This window comes from Oncorhynchus tshawytscha, linkage group LG23, assembly GCF_018296145.1.
Source record: "Oncorhynchus tshawytscha isolate Ot180627B linkage group LG23, Otsh_v2.0, whole genome shotgun sequence".
Taxonomy (NCBI): Eukaryota; Metazoa; Chordata; class Actinopteri; order Salmoniformes; family Salmonidae; genus Oncorhynchus; species Oncorhynchus tshawytscha.
Window position 1 is genome coordinate 10,685,190 of NC_056451.1, and position 15,552 is coordinate 10,700,741.

A 15,552-nucleotide genomic window follows, 5' to 3' on the forward strand; every position below is an offset into this window, starting at 1 on the left:
TTTCCCCCCGCTGTCCCAAGTCTGAGCTAGCTCTCACCCTCCACGCCCACGTTGCTTCTCCTTCCCAAGCCGGGCTAACAGTGTGGGGAGAGCCTCGCTCCAGCTCCAGCCCTTTCCCACTATCTCCTCTGACAGACCACACAGGGCTTGTTCTGAGGCCCATTCTGGCTAATCTGATCAGGCAGGCAAATACGCCGGGAAAAGTGCTTTAATGATCCCCCTAATTACCTCAAGTCAATACCAACTGTATTATTAGACTCAGGGAAAATATTCCATTAGGGTGCCCCCTGTGGGAGTCCCCCCCGTGCGCACTGATGTCACGCGCCGCGCGCCCCCACGCTTGTAATTAATTTTATTTACACACGCAGGAATGCACAAGGTCGCACCTGCAGCCCGGAGCCGCCCGACTCGGCCCGCCTAATCAGATCTGTCATAATTACCATTCTGCATGCTTCTGACACACGCCGGGAAATATTTCAATTTAACTACAGCCACAAGCTCCAGCAGATGCAGTGTGGGGATATGTTAGTCTGTGTGTGTGTGTGTGTGTGAGAGAGAGAGAGCGAGAGAGAGAAAGGAGGAGAGAGAGTAAGAGAGGGAGAGGGAGAGATGGGAATTAAGTGGGGAGACATTAGGACCTATTCGAATGCTTGTGTGCTCCCGCTTTCTATTTCTATTTCTCTATCTCTCGCTCTAGTTCTCTCTCTCTCTCTCTCTCTCTCTCTCTCTCTCTCTCTCCCTCTCTTTCTACTTGTTTCTCTTCAGACCCTGTCTCTCTCCTCTCTCTTACTACACACATGATTCCACAAAGTAGACTTTTCATACGGTATAGCTATAACTTTCCACATCAGTTCTCATTTCATACAGAGGGTTAAGACGTCCCTCACATCTCATACATATCATTCATTGAGACCCATGATTTTGACCAAAGTTCATATTTGTAGATTTTAACAACTTTAACAGTCCCTTCCATCTGACAGCAAACATGTAGACCAATTACAGATGCTGTTAGCTGTTAGCTGACATACACAATTTGCAGGTTTTCTGCTATTTTAATCCATAATTCACTAAGATCAACCATGATTTATCAGTTTAATTATGCTCTGATATTAGCAATTCAACTCCAGCTTTGAATTCAATCTCAATCAAGTGCTTATAATTGATGGAATCACACTCCTCATAGGTGATTGGTGTGTTCCTAATTCAGATGCTGTTTAGCTCTGAAACTTCCTTCTTCTCTCTTCCTCTTTTGTGAGTTAGTGGTCCTTTGTGCAATCATTCACTCTCTTACTTGTTCTCCTGTTTCTGTAGCTGCCTCAATGCTGTTGTAGACTCCATAGAAGATGTAAACAGAGGAATGCTATAATGTTAAAGAGATGTTACTGTACTCTCTCTCTCTCTCTCTCTGTGTTTAATAGTTATCAAAACCAGAATAGCTTGATTGATTTTTTTCCACAGTCAACTGAACATGCCTCCTAATGTTTGACAGAGAGACCCAGCATACAACATAGTGATTTGTTTTGTCATTTTGTAGCCTGGCAGAGCAGAGCACAGATGTGTCATGTTCTGTATTTGAGGATTTTGACATTTCATTGACCTGCTCTGGTCGTTCTGTCCCAGTTCTAAGTGTTCCCGTTTGAGGAATTCATACTGCAACTGTGGCATTCTGTGACGATGAACCGATTGCCATTGTTCTGAGAGTAAATGCTGAGAAAGAGAACGTTTCCTGCACAATCATGCATTCACTCCGCAGCATATGTGCAATGTAGATGTTCCAGTCTGCTATTGTTGACAACTGGCGCATTGTGATGCGAGAGGGCATGACCTTTCACTCGGTAAACGCTGATATCACGTTTCCCAACTGGTGTCTTTGACATCATATATCTTCCACTGCGGGTCTGAAATGTGTCGGTCAAGACTTCCCATGTTTCAATTTGAAAATGAATGCAGGGAAACAGGTTGCCTTGTTTGTTTGTCAGATTGAGCAGATGTGGGTATGTATGCATACTCTACTGTTGACATTCCTGCAATGGGGTTAGGTAACCAATCTGGCAACCGATTCGAAGGAATTCCACTTTGACAAGACATAATGCATGTTTTTATTTAGCTGCAGGTTCAAATCTGTATAAATGTCCAAAAGAAGGGATTGAAATCACAGATGACATTATATTCTGTTGAGCAATATATTTCCTACTAAGGATTCACGATTTGACTGGATTGTTTTGTGTACAAATCCTTCAACACAAATCATCACTTTTCATTCGTTGTTTCTAAAGAGTGTTAATCGATAGATTCATTCTATAGCACAAATGCTCGTGGACAGTCAGGCCCCAGTCCAATGAGTCCTTTTGCCGGGAGTCAGATGGTGGAGCTATGAACAGTCAAGAGTATTACCGTGTATTACCATGCGCAGAACAATCCCCTGCAGGATCAGTGAGTAAAGCCCAGGACCTGAGCTCTACCAGGTGGAAATAATTTAAGGGTGCACATAGACATCTGCAAGAGCTCTTTCACAGTTCACTCTACTTGTGTCACCATTGACTTAAGGTGAATCCTGAAAACAATTGCAAAACATGCAAAACAATAGCTGTATACTTACGTTGAGGAGTTTACCACAAGAGTCACGGGCTTCATAAATAAGTGCATACAGTGCATTCGGAAAGTATTCAGATCCCTCGACTTTTCCACATTTTGTTATGTTACAGCCTTATTCTAAAATTGATGAAATTGTTTTTTTTCCCCCTCATCAATCAACACACAATAGACCATAATGACAAAAAAACGGAAATATCACATTTACGTAAGTATTCAGACCCTTTACTCAGTACTTTGTTGAACCACCTTTGATAGCGATTACAGCCTCGAGTCTTCTTGGGTGTGACACTACAAGCTTGGCACACCTGTATTTGGGGAGTTTCTCCCATTCTTCTCTGCAGATCCTCTCAAGTTCTGTCAGATTGGATGGCGAGCGTTGCTGCACAGCTATTTTCAGGTCACTTCAGAGATGTTCGATCAGGTTCAAGTCTGGGCTCTGGCTGGGCAACTTAAGGACGTTCAGAGACGTGTCCCATAGCCACTCCTGCATTGTCTTGGCTGTGTTCTTAGGATCATTGTCCTGTTGGAAGGTGAACCTTCTCCCCAGTCTGAGGCCCTGAGCGCTCTGGAGCAGGTTTTCGTCAAGGATCTCTCTGTACTCTGCTCCATTCATCTTTGCCTCGATCCTGACTAGTCTCCCAGTCCCTGCCGCTGAAAAACATCCCAACAGCATGATGCTGCCACCACCATAGGGATGGTGCCAGGTGTCCTGAAGCTTGGCATTCAGGCCAGAGAATCTTGTTTCTCACGGTCTGAGAATCTTTAGGTGCCTTTTGGCAAACTCCAAGCGGACTGTTATGTGCCTATTACTGAAGAGTGGCTTCCATCTGGCCACTCTACCATAAAACCCTGATTGTTGGAATGCTGCAGAGATGGTTGTCCTTCCGTAAGGTTCTCCCAGCTCCACAGAGGAACTCTAGAGCTCTGTCAGAGTGACCATTGGGTTCTTGGTCACCTCCTTGACCAAGGTCCTTCTCCCCAGATTGCTCAGTTTGGCCAGGTGGCCAGCTCTAGGAAGAGTCTTGGTGGTTCCACACTTCTTCCATTTAAGAATGATGGAGGCCAGGGTGTTCTTGGGGACCTTCAAGGCTGCAGCATTTTTTTGGTACCCTTCCCCAGATCTGTGCCTCGGCACAATCCTGTCTTGGGTGCTCTACGGACAATTCCTTCGACCTCATGGCTAGGTTTTTGCTCTGACATGCACTGTCAACTGTGAGACCTTATATAGACAGGTGTGTGCCTTTCCAAACCATGTCCAATTAATTGAATTTAACACAGGTGGACTCCAATCAAGTTGTAGAAACATCTCAAGGATGATCAATGGAAACAGGATGCACCTACATGAGCTCAATTTTGAGTCTCATACCAAAGGATCTGAATACTAATGTAAATAAGGTATTTCTATTTTACATTTTTTTATACATTTGCAAACATTCTAAAACCTGTTTTTGCTTTATTATGGGGTATTTTGTGTAGATTGCTGAGGATTTTTTTTTTTTTAATCCATTTTAGAATAAAGCTGTAACGTAACAAAATGAGGAAAAAGTCAAGGGGTCTGAATACTTTAGCACTCTAGACCATGTCTTCCCCACAGTTACTATAAGAACATATCCAAACCAAAAACCATGTACAGTTGAAGTCAGAAGTTTACATACACTCAGGTTGGAGTCAAAACTCATTTTCAACCACTCCACAAATTTCTTGTTAACAATTTGGTTAGGCAAGTCAGTTAGGACATCTACTTTGTGCATGACACAAGTCATTTTTCCAACAATTGTTTACAGACAGATTGTTTAACTTATTATTCACTGTATCACAATTCCACTGGGTCAGAAGTTTACATACACTAAGTTGACTGTGCCTTTAAACAGCTTGGAAAATTCCAGAAAAAAAGATGTCATGGCTTTAGAAGCTTCTGATAGGCTAATTGACATAATTTGAGTCAATTGGAGGTTTACCTGTGGATGTATTTCAAGGCCTACCTTCAAACTCAGTAGCTCTTTGCTTGACATCATGGGAAAATTTAAATAAATCAGCAAAATAATTGTAGACCTCCACAAGTCTGGTTCATCCTTGGGAGCAATTTCTAAATGCCTGAAGGTACCACGTTCACGTCCTCTGATCTGATGAAACAAAAATAGAACTGTTTGGTCATAATGACCATCGTTATGTTTGGAGGATAAAGGGGAAGGGTTGCAAGCCGAAGAACACCATCCCAACCGTGAAGCACGGGGGTGGCAGCATCATGTTGTGGGGGTGCTTTGCTGCAGGAGGGACTGGTGCACTTCACAAAATAGATGGCATCATGAGGTAGGGGAAATTATGTGGATATATTGAAGCAACATCTCATTACATCAGTCGGGAAAGTTAAAGCTTGGTCGCAAATGGGTCATCCAAATGGACAATGACCCCAAGCATACTTCCAAAGTTGTGGCAAAATGGCTTAAGGACAATAAAGTGAAGGTATTGTAGTGTCCATCACAAAGCCCTGACCTCAATCCTACAGAAGATTTGTGGGCAGAACTGAAAAAGCATGTGCGAGCAAGGAGGCCTACAAACCTGACTCAGTTACATCAGCTCTGTCAGGAGGAATGGGCCAAAATTCACCCAACTTATTGTGGGAAGATTGTGGAAGGCTACCTGAAACATTTGACCCAGTTAAACAATTTAAAGGCAAAGCTACCAAATACTAATTGAGTGTATGTAAACTTCTGACCCACTGGGAATGTGATGAAAGAAATTAAAGCTGAAATAAATAATTCTTTCTACTATTATTCTGACATTTCACATTCTTAAAATAAAGTGGTGATCCTAACTGACCTAATACAGGGGATTTTTACTCTGATTAAATGTCAGGAATTGTGGAAAACTGAGTTTAAATGTAGTTGGCTAAGGTGTATGTAAACTTCTGACTTCAACTGTATTACCTACTGGGCCAGAGTTACCGCTTTCAAGAAATGGGAGACGGACACGGACATGGACGCAAGAAAGCTCGCTACGACCTCCGACGAGACATCAAACATGCAAAAGGACAATATAGGAGGAAGGTGGAATCCTATTACACCAGCTCTGACGCTCGTTGTGTGTGGCATGGCTTGCAGACGATAATGGACTGCAAAAGGAAACGCAGCTATGAGTTGACCAGCGATGCAGAACTCCCAAACAAACTAAATGCCTTTTATGCTCGCTTCGAGGAATATAACACTGTGCCTTGCGTGAAAGTTGCTGTTTTTCCAGATGACTGTGTGATCTCGCTCTCCGTGGCCGATGTGAGAAAAACGTTTAAACAGGTTAACAATCACAAGGCCGTCGGGGCAGACAGAATACTAGGGCACATTCACAAAGCATGCGCAGACCAACTATCAAGTGTTTTCACTGACATTTTGAACCTCTCCTTGTCCCAGTCTGTAATCCCAACATGTTTCAAGCTGACCACCATTGTCACTTTTCCCAAGAGCTCCAAGGTAACCTGCCTAAATGACGATCGTCCTGTGCTTTGAAAGGCTAGTCATGACACACATCGACACCATCATCCCAGACACCCTACACCCACTCCAATTCGCATACCCCCCAAAAGGTCCACAGAGGACGCAATCTCAATTGCACTTCACGCTGCCCTCTCCCACCTGGACAAGAGAACGATAACTATGTGAGAATGCTGTTCATAGACTACAGCACAGCGTTCAACACCATAGTCCCCTCCAAGTTTGGGACCCTGGGACTGAACCCCTCCCTCTGCAACTGGATCTTGGACTTCCTGATGGGCTGGCCCCAAGTGATGAGGGTAGACAACAACACCTCTGGCACGCTGACCCTCAACACTGGGGACCCTCACGTGTACGTGCTTAGTCCCCTCCTGTACTCCCTGTTCACCCATGACTGCATGGCCACGCACGACTCCAACACCATCATCACGTTTTCTGACAATACGATGGTGGAAGACCTGATCACCGACTGACTGTATCACCGCCTGGTATGGCATATACACTGCCCTTGACTGCTAAGCCCTACAGAGGGTGGTGCGGACAGCCCAGTTCATCACTGGGTTCGAGCTCCCTGAAATCCATAACCTCTGAATCAGGCGGTGTCAGAGGAAGGCCCGAGAAACTGCCAAAGACTCCAGCCACCGAAGCCATAGACCGCCCGGCAAACAGGCTCCAAGAAAGCTTCTACCCCCAAGCCGAAGACTGCTAAATAGCAAGACTGCTAAATAGTCAATGAATAGTACCTGAACTATCTGCACTGACTCTATCTTGCACTGACCCTACGCACACTCACTAGACAATATATACACCCTACGTTGACACTCCCACACAAAAACCCGCGCACATTCAACATACAATAAATACAAACACATACACACATAACAAATACACGCATACCGACATAACACAAACACATATACATACACATTACACACACACACACTTTTATACTCATCATATGGTGCTGTTGTTCTTTATTTTACTCTTATTATTATCTACCCTGATGCCGAGTCACTTTACCCTGCCTTCATGTACATATCTACCTCAAATGCCTAGTACCTCTGCACATTGATCTGGTACTGCTACTTCCTCTACATAGCTCCATTCTTGTGTATTTTATTTTATTCCTTGTGTTACTATTTTATTTTATTATTATTTTTAAGCTCGGCGCATGTGACAAATACCATTTTATTTTATTTGACGTATTTGTACTACTCTACTTTTAAGTGCTTTAAAATCTTTACTCATTGTTTTATTACGGAATGAGTGAGATTCTAGTCAGCACTGGGAATGCATGCTAAGAGTGTAGGATTTTTCAGGATGGCCACATGGTAGCTAGACCTTCAGTTCCCCCGGGGAAGAATGGTTGAGTTCAATTAAGGGCCTCGACCCCATTTCCCCCTTGTTCCCCCCCTCCTCTCTCCACGCCAAGACTATTTGAATAGGCGCTCGGACTTGCCTTATTTGCATATTAAGATTTCCTCACACACACAAAACACTGGGTCCGTTTTCCACAGTCAATTTTTGCTTATTGTTGCGGGAGATTCTCATATGCTGAACATCAAGCAGGTTGGTACTTCCTGTCAACAGATGGGCATGGTGCCGTATTTACAACCCAGTGCTGGTAACTGTGTGGGGTGAACTCGCTCTAAGGTGACGCTCTTGCAGAGGAGAAACAGGTTTGAACATACCGTGTTATCAGCTGTATTTATCTGCATAGCATTGTCTGCTAGTGGAGCTGGGCCCTATGCCAGGTTCAAGGAGGGAAAGACAATAATGCTTTGTCTCTCCTACTTTTTATTTCTCTCTCCCTCTCGGACAGAGATGTGAGTCTGGCTGGCTCGCTGCAGCTCTCAATCCCTCCTCTGACAAGTTCCACAAGTCCAGCCACAACAATGGATCGCAATCTTTTTCTCCCAACTGTCACAAGTCCCCCCTCCTGTAACAGATGTTTTGCTTCTACAAGGTCAAATGTGCTTTTGTTTCAGTGTAGACAATTATTATATAAAGCACCATATTCAATTTGATTGTGTTATAATCCCCCACTCCCCACCCCCCACCCCACCTAACAAAAAGAGAATCACAGTTGATGGACATCTGCCGGCTTATTTTTCGGTGGTGGACTGATGGGGCTCATAATGACCAAATGAGATTAGAGATAGGTGTTGGCCCTGCCGTGTGACTGTGGAGGTATGCCTCTCTCTATCTCTCTCTCTCATCTCTCTATTTCTGTCTTTCTCTCTCTCTCTCTCCATCTCTCTTTTTTCCATGCAGGGTTTCACAGCAGAGTGTTGTTTATTGATGCAGTAGTGTGCGTCCATGTTGTGGAGGGAGAAGGGAGGGAGGTGAAGGGAGAAGGGAGGGAGATGAAGGGAGAAGGGAGGGAGATGAAGGGAGAAGGGAGGGAGATGAAGGGAGAAGGGAGGGAAGTGAAGGGAAGAGGGGTGGGCGTGATTACCGGGCTGTTCCCTAACAGAGCAGGCCTATGCTCTCATTGGCAGCTTGTGACTGTCGCAGACACACACAAACATGGTACGGTGTGCCGCTGCATAGTTAGGTGAATCTTGCGCATGAATTCAGGTTTGTGTTGGGAGCAAAATAATTAAGAATGCCTGGTTGCTATTTATACTGTGCTAAACAATGGGAGCTCTGCTGGGCTGCGTGAGGCCTGCTGCTGAAGAGTATATTACTCTGTCATTCTGCACCTCTTGACCCCCTCAGCCCGTGTGCTGACGGTCAGATTGGACGAAAAAACAGGCAGGGTGGTCACTCTCCTCACCTCTCCATTCTCCATGCTAATCATTATGAATAATACATTTTTATTTATAGAGAGCTCTTCACTAACTCTGAGAGAGTTCGAGGTAGTTCAGAATTGGTGAGCAGTGTAAGTACGGCGTATCCAAACACTGTTGTTAGGGGGGAAATGAACAATATGGACATAGTACACAGAGCAACAGAGATGTTTGGTTCTTATTGTAAGTGCCTGTTTCAACACAGTAACACAACATGCATTGTGCAGCCAACCTAATAACTCTTACACCAATTGATGCCGCTTATACATTTCTGCACAGTCTATCTAAAGCTTTAAAAGTCTGCACAATTTCAAATAGAAGTTGAAACAATGGTTAAATATGATAGTAAGCTGGAACACCATTTTGGATTTTTCCACCATGTCACATTGTCACTGTGATTATTAGACAGAAATCCTCACTCCAAATGAAGTTTTCACATCACATTTATTGACCAAAACCAAGTTTTCCCCCCTTGAGTTTGCTGGCAATAGAGCCAAGTGCCACCTCCTCTGACCAGCTCTCCCACCTCTCTTTCTTCCCTCAATGCTTCTGCCAGGCCTGTGGAAGCAATGCAATTAGGCAAACACAAACACAACTTCAGCTCTTTAAACCACCAGGGAAAACGCTGACTGCCCACTTGTGTGGGGACGACTGAGGGAAGCTGCCATTTTGACATTAACTACACTTTTGTGATCATTTTCTCAGTTTTTGCTTAAATGTTAAACTTCTCTGCGCCAAACTTCCTTTACTTTAGTCGTACAACATTCTGTCAACGAGCTTTCAGCAAAATATGAATAGCATAGTGACAACATATTAAGACTTTACCTCTTGTTTTTACTGTAGTTATTTTTAACTAGCTAGTTCATTTATGTGAGGATTTCCCAGAATTACTATGGGCTTAATGTTGGCCTCTTGTTTGACTGACTTTAGTACTTTGGGTTTAATCCTGCTGGTTTGGGGAGTGTTTGAGTTGGATTACTTCATCGTGGCCTTGGTAGTGTGGTTCAGTTCTGGCTAGGAAGAGGCAGGGAGGCATGTGGGGTGAAAAGAGGGGTGTTCCTCAATACCGAATCAGCCGAAACCAACAGACATCAAAGTGGTAACGCGGTCCAAATCCCTCTGCATGCAAATTTAAAAAGGCAACAATAAACGTGGCAGAAGAACAAGGTGGGCACGCAGTCTTTAGGTCCCTTCTACCCCTCTCTCTCTCTCTTTTTCTCTCTCTCTCTCTCCCTGTCTTTTTTGCTTTCTCTCTCTCTCTTCCTCTCTCTCTCTTCCTTGTTCTGTCCCCCTCTCTCTCTCTCTCTCTCTCTCTCTCCCTCCCTCCCTCGCTCCCGGCTTTCTCCAAAACCCTCCTGGGTTTGATGTGGCTTAGGGGAGGAGTTGGAACAGGGGACAACAGAAATGCTGAGTTATCTCTTGCATGCAGTGTGGTGGCATGGCTCTGGCCTTTGTGTGTGTGTGTGTGTGTGTGTGTGTGTGTGTGTGTGTGTGTGTGTGTGTGTGTGTGTGTGTGTGTGTGACCAGCGCAGTGTAATCTTGTGGAAATGAAAGGTGCTGCCGCACACTGGCTGGGAGATTACAGTACTGCTCTGTCACGCTGCCAGGACAGACTACCGGCTGAACAGCTTCATCGCTCTCCCTTCTCTCCCCTCTCTTTCTTTCTCTCCCTCACACACACTCACATTCTCACCCTCCCTCAATGAAGCTGCTTTCCCTCCTTCCCTCCCTCCTTCTGCCTTCTCACCCGTTACAGCTCTCTTTTAGCCACGGTCATTTAAAATTCCCTATTTTTCTGTCTATTTCTCTTCCTTCCTTTCTGTGTCTCTTTCTCCCTCTCCCTCTCCCTCTCTCTCTCTCTCTCTCTCTCTCTCTCTCTCTCTGTCTCTCTTCCTTTCTCTCTCTCTCTGTCTCTCGCTGGCTCCCTCGTTCTCTACTCTTCATCTCACACTATTTTCTCTCACCCTCTGCTTCAGTTCTGTCATGGTGATCACCCCCCTGCCCTGCCCTCACACGGCCCAGTTGAGTTCCCTCCACACCCAGTGCTGTATAACTGAGTCACAGGACCTCATCACAGAGCTCCATAGATGGGCTCCGTCTCTACCGTACTGTACCGTTCAGCTGCACCCACACAGTCACACACACAAGCTGCCTTTGACTGGGGCTTCTCAGATACATGCTCTGTGTAAATTAATATTGTGTAGCTACAGTCCTCTATGGCCCACAGTCCCATCTCTCATGGCCCTCTGCTGGGCTAGAGTATAATGTTTCCTGTAAACTGGTAAATGGGTCCTTCATTTTGTGCTACATACTATGAATACTACATACATGTGTATGTTGTCATACCTAATGGTCCCAGAATGTGTTCTTTTGCTGCCTTTGGAATTGTATTATATTGGCATGTTACAGGAATGGGCTAAAATGTCTAAAGTGTAAAGTTAAAGTGGAGGGTTAGGCTAAACCTCTCTCTCGTTTCCTTTCGGTAAAGGGCTGGCTGTGTGAGCTTCTGCGCTGGAAGGAGGACCCCAGCCCGGAGAACCGTACGCTGTGGGAGAACCTGTCCATGATCCGCCGCTTCCTGAGCTTGGCCCAGGCAGAGCGTGACGCCATCTACGAACAGGAGAGCACGGCCGGCCAGCAGCAGCACCACGCCGACCGGCCCCCGCACACAATGCACATGTCCACTGACCCCATGCAGGTGAGGAGGCAAAGACGTGCACATTAATACATACATGCACACACACAAGCTCATAAATACACATAGACATGTACATACACACATACACACATGTACATATGTGCAGTGGACACGCATACACATCCATTGAAGATGAGAGGAGATACACACAAAAGCACAGACACCAACTCTGATGTCTGTACCCACAGAACCCAACTCTGATGTATATGTCCCACACAGACCCACTACAGGTGAGAGAGAGAATTTGTATTCTTTCATTTATGTTGTGATTTCAAATAAGCAACCAGTATTATCCCTTAGTTTTACATTGTAATTATCTGGTGTTCATAATAACCAGCAGTAAGGGGACATTTCTACAAATTATCTCTATTAATCACAAACATAGTAATAGTCAAAGTTTGTGTTTTTAATGAAATACTTTAAAAATGTACTCTTACTTTGAACGTATCTGACTTGTCTTTTTAAAAGGCAGTTTGCAAATGAACACAAAAACCTGAGACCCACTTTAAACTTTTACAATTGTGAATTCTAAACATAAATACTTAAATTAAACATAGTGGCAGCTGAATGGCTGATCAGTTATTTTGTTAGGCAGAAACTTATGGCCAGTTCCATGTAAAAGCACCAGTGTAGAAATAACATAATCATATTTTTCTCATCGGGCCTAATATCACATTTAAAAAAGTGAAAAGAAATGACCAATTTGGGATACTTCGCAGAAAAGTTAACCACTAATGAAATAGAAATGTTTTGGCTTCCAGTAAAATGTCTCGGTACTGTAATGCATAGAGGAACTACTGACACTTGCAATTCATAGTGCTTATTGGTGTTGGCGTTGAACCTCTGTCAACTCAGGTCAGTCTATTTATTAAAAAGCTTGTTCTCAAGAGAGACCTGTTGCAATGCAGAGATTCACAGACGTGGAGAGAAGCTTCCTTTATTGAAGCTCGCTATATGTGTGTGTTCTAGTGTAAAATTGGATCTTTGAGTGAATATGTGCAGCTGGCCGGTAAGCTATCTGTAAAGTGCTGTGTTTTCTAAACTTCATTACCAAACTCCAATTAGAGTGTGTCTGACTCAGGGGAGAAACAAACTGTTGTGTGGTCAATAGAGAGCACGAGTTGCCCACTCAACCCTCTCTCCACGCAAACAATGAGACATTTTAGGAGTAATGTGTCATGTGTTTACACTAGCGGGATACTGACGGCAAAGCAAAGCCATCGTTAGCATTCTCACACCCATGGCAATCGGCGGCGATTGCGTTTTGAATTGTACACACATTGAGTTTGTTTATCGTGGTCTGGCAATATATTTTGAATGGGGTACTGATATGCTCGACCGTACCAACCAGAATGGACAGTTTCCGTGTGAATTCTGTGTGTCTTAGTGTCTTTCTATGTGTTTGCATGCGTGTGTGTCATGTGTGTGTGTGTGCACGTGCAGGTTTGTATGTGAGTACTGGTGCCTCTACCCCACAATGAAAGACACAATTTCCGCATGAAAAAAAATCTCAAGGACTGATTACATTCAATAAGATATTACATGGAAATTCCTTCAGCGGAGCGCCTGTTCTGTAGACAGTGGGCCCATTCTACACAACTCAATTGATTTGAATGAAAGGCGTTATTAAGTCGCCGATAAGTGTTCACTGATAACATCCTGTCTCTTGCCCCCCCCCCTTCCCACCACAGTCTCAGACCCATCAACCGCCACAGCAGCAGCACCAGCTCCCCATGTCCCTCCAGCACCCCTCCCAGCCTCCACTGTCCCAGCAGCCCATGCAACAGCAGCAGCAGCAACCACCCATGGGCCCCCGACTGCCCCCTCGCCAGCCCTCCACCGCTTCCCCGGCAGAGACAGAGGACGAGGGCCGTGGTGGCGGAGGCACCAAGGCTCGCTCCGGCGGGGGCAAGATCTCCCAAGAGGCCCTAGGCATTCTACAGAGCTTTATCCAGGATGTGGGGATGTACCCAGACGAGGAGGCCATCCACACCCTATCGGCCCAGCTGGACCTGCCCAAGCTCACCATCATCAAGTTCTTCCAGAACCAGCGCTTCTACGTCAACCACCCGGCCAAGCCGCCCAAGGAACCCAGCAACAGCAGTAGCAGCAGCCCTGCCTTCGAGGAGGAACTGTCGGAATTCAGGGAGGGCAGCGCCGAGCTGCTGAAGGAGCTGGAAGAGAGCACACAGACCAACAGCACCATCTTCTCCATCAAGATCGAGGAGCACCTGGCCCGCTCTGAGGCCCTCTCAGAATCTGACCACGAGTCCAAGGAGTAGAGAGAGCAGCCCCCAGTCTGAACACTGTGCTAAAAGAGTAGTGTTGCTATACACACAGAGACTGAATGCAATGCTAAAGGGTAATGGTCTGGCTAGCGCAGTGCGGCCGCTGCGAGAGAAAAGAGTAGTGTTTTTATCAATGCAGAGTCTGGACTCTATGCGTACGATTAGCGTTTATATATCAATGCAGACTGAAAGGCTACGCAACGCTAGCATTCTCACGCTGGAAACCCTCCATTTCCACAGACTACAGTAATACGAATAAGTATTGCTTTTTCTGATTTTGTAAAACTTGTATTATTCACTGTAAAGACTGATGCATCATTTAAATAACCTGCACAAAAAAATATTTGAAGTATGTTGCCGTGGATATTTGCTGACTGCACTTAATGTCTGTTGTTTTACACTGATTTCCTTTCTTTTTGAGCTACTGATATTATAATAAAAAGCCCCCATGGAGTTTGATAGGATAGGAGGTGTTTACGTATGTGGTGTTAACTGGATTTTTTCAAATGCATATGAAATCGAGGAACAAGTGGATGACAAGGCCTTAATGATGAGGTACTACGTCTGGAAGCCTGCTGGCAAATTAGTTATTCTTTGAAAAAGCGAAAAACATGACAGTGATTACGGATCACTCAAACTCTGGAACCCAAAACGCACCCCAAGTGCGTCGCCGAGAATAGCTCAATCGTTACATATTATTTGTTAGGAAGAAATATAAATATATATATAGACATTATATTAACTGTAAAAAAAAAATACAGTCTTAAAGAAACTATGCCAATAAATGCCTTGTACTATATGGCACTGCCGATTAGATTATTTTGCAAAACCTTTGTCACTGTAACTTTTTGAATCTGCCACACAGTTTAAAAATGTGAATCACAAACTCTGTTTTTTGTTGTCTTCTACATTATTTATTTGCAGTTCATGCAGTGTTTCTGATGTAATTACTTTTTTTGGAAAGTTTGTTACATAGAGCTTTTTTTTTTTCACTGATCCTTTTCTATTTATAAATGTAATTTTGATGGGCAGTAAAAACAAAAAGTGTCTTAACGTTTTAAATGGAAAATGTGCTTTAAAGGTTGCCTATAAAAGTGCTGTATGTCAAGCAACTCATGCTACAAGCTTCACAATTAATGTTGTATGCAATTTTTACTATCATGCAAATAAGCATAGGTAAATTACTAACCTATAGAACACCTTAGAGAGAAAAACATATGCAATCTGTGTGAATATTGATGTCTGCAATGTGTCTTCCTTTGGTTAACAATCCAATTCAAGCTATTCCTGTATAAATATCCTGTATACATTTTTTCTTTCTTTTTTATGAGTTTATTTCAATGAGAACATCAGTTATTTTGTTACAACTGACTGTTTTATAAGTGTTTCTCGGTTTCTTTATGCAGAAATTGTCTAACTAGGAGTGATTCTTTATTGTTAATTACACAATTAAACTGTTTGTATTGTACCCCAGATTCTTGCCATTCATGTGACCACTCTACTTGCACCTATAGAACAAGGTTTCACTTACCATATTCAACAGTATGTAACAACATATAATGACTTTTCAGTCAAATTAGTTTATTTTTTATCCTAAAAAGTGTAATACTTATATCACAATTTATAATTGTCCTTTTTTTTCTATGCAAAAGTTAACACTTTTAACAATATGTGCATATCCAGTACCTTTGAAA

General features: G+C 43.9%; 1 protein-coding gene across 21 annotated transcripts in view; it reads left to right on the forward strand.

The window, feature by feature from the left end:
* LOC112223005 (DNA-binding protein SATB1) overlaps positions 1 to 15,326 on the forward strand; it is a 54,090-nt gene extending 38,764 nt beyond the window's left edge. For 20 of the 21 annotated variants that reach the window (XM_024385914.2, XM_042304577.1, XM_042304578.1 and 17 more), the window contains 3 exons: positions 11,361 to 11,570; positions 11,759 to 11,800; positions 13,262 to 15,326. In XM_024385914.2, the coding sequence (XP_024241682.1) occupies positions 11,361 to 11,570; positions 11,759 to 11,800; positions 13,262 to 13,852 (843 nt within the window). In that variant the 3' untranslated portion in view covers positions 13,853 to 15,326. The remainder of the gene's footprint in view (positions 1 to 11,360; positions 11,571 to 11,758; positions 11,801 to 13,261) is intronic. The other variant, XM_024385912.2, reaches the window with a different exon arrangement.
* Positions 15,327 to 15,552: the final 226 nt, after the last annotated feature.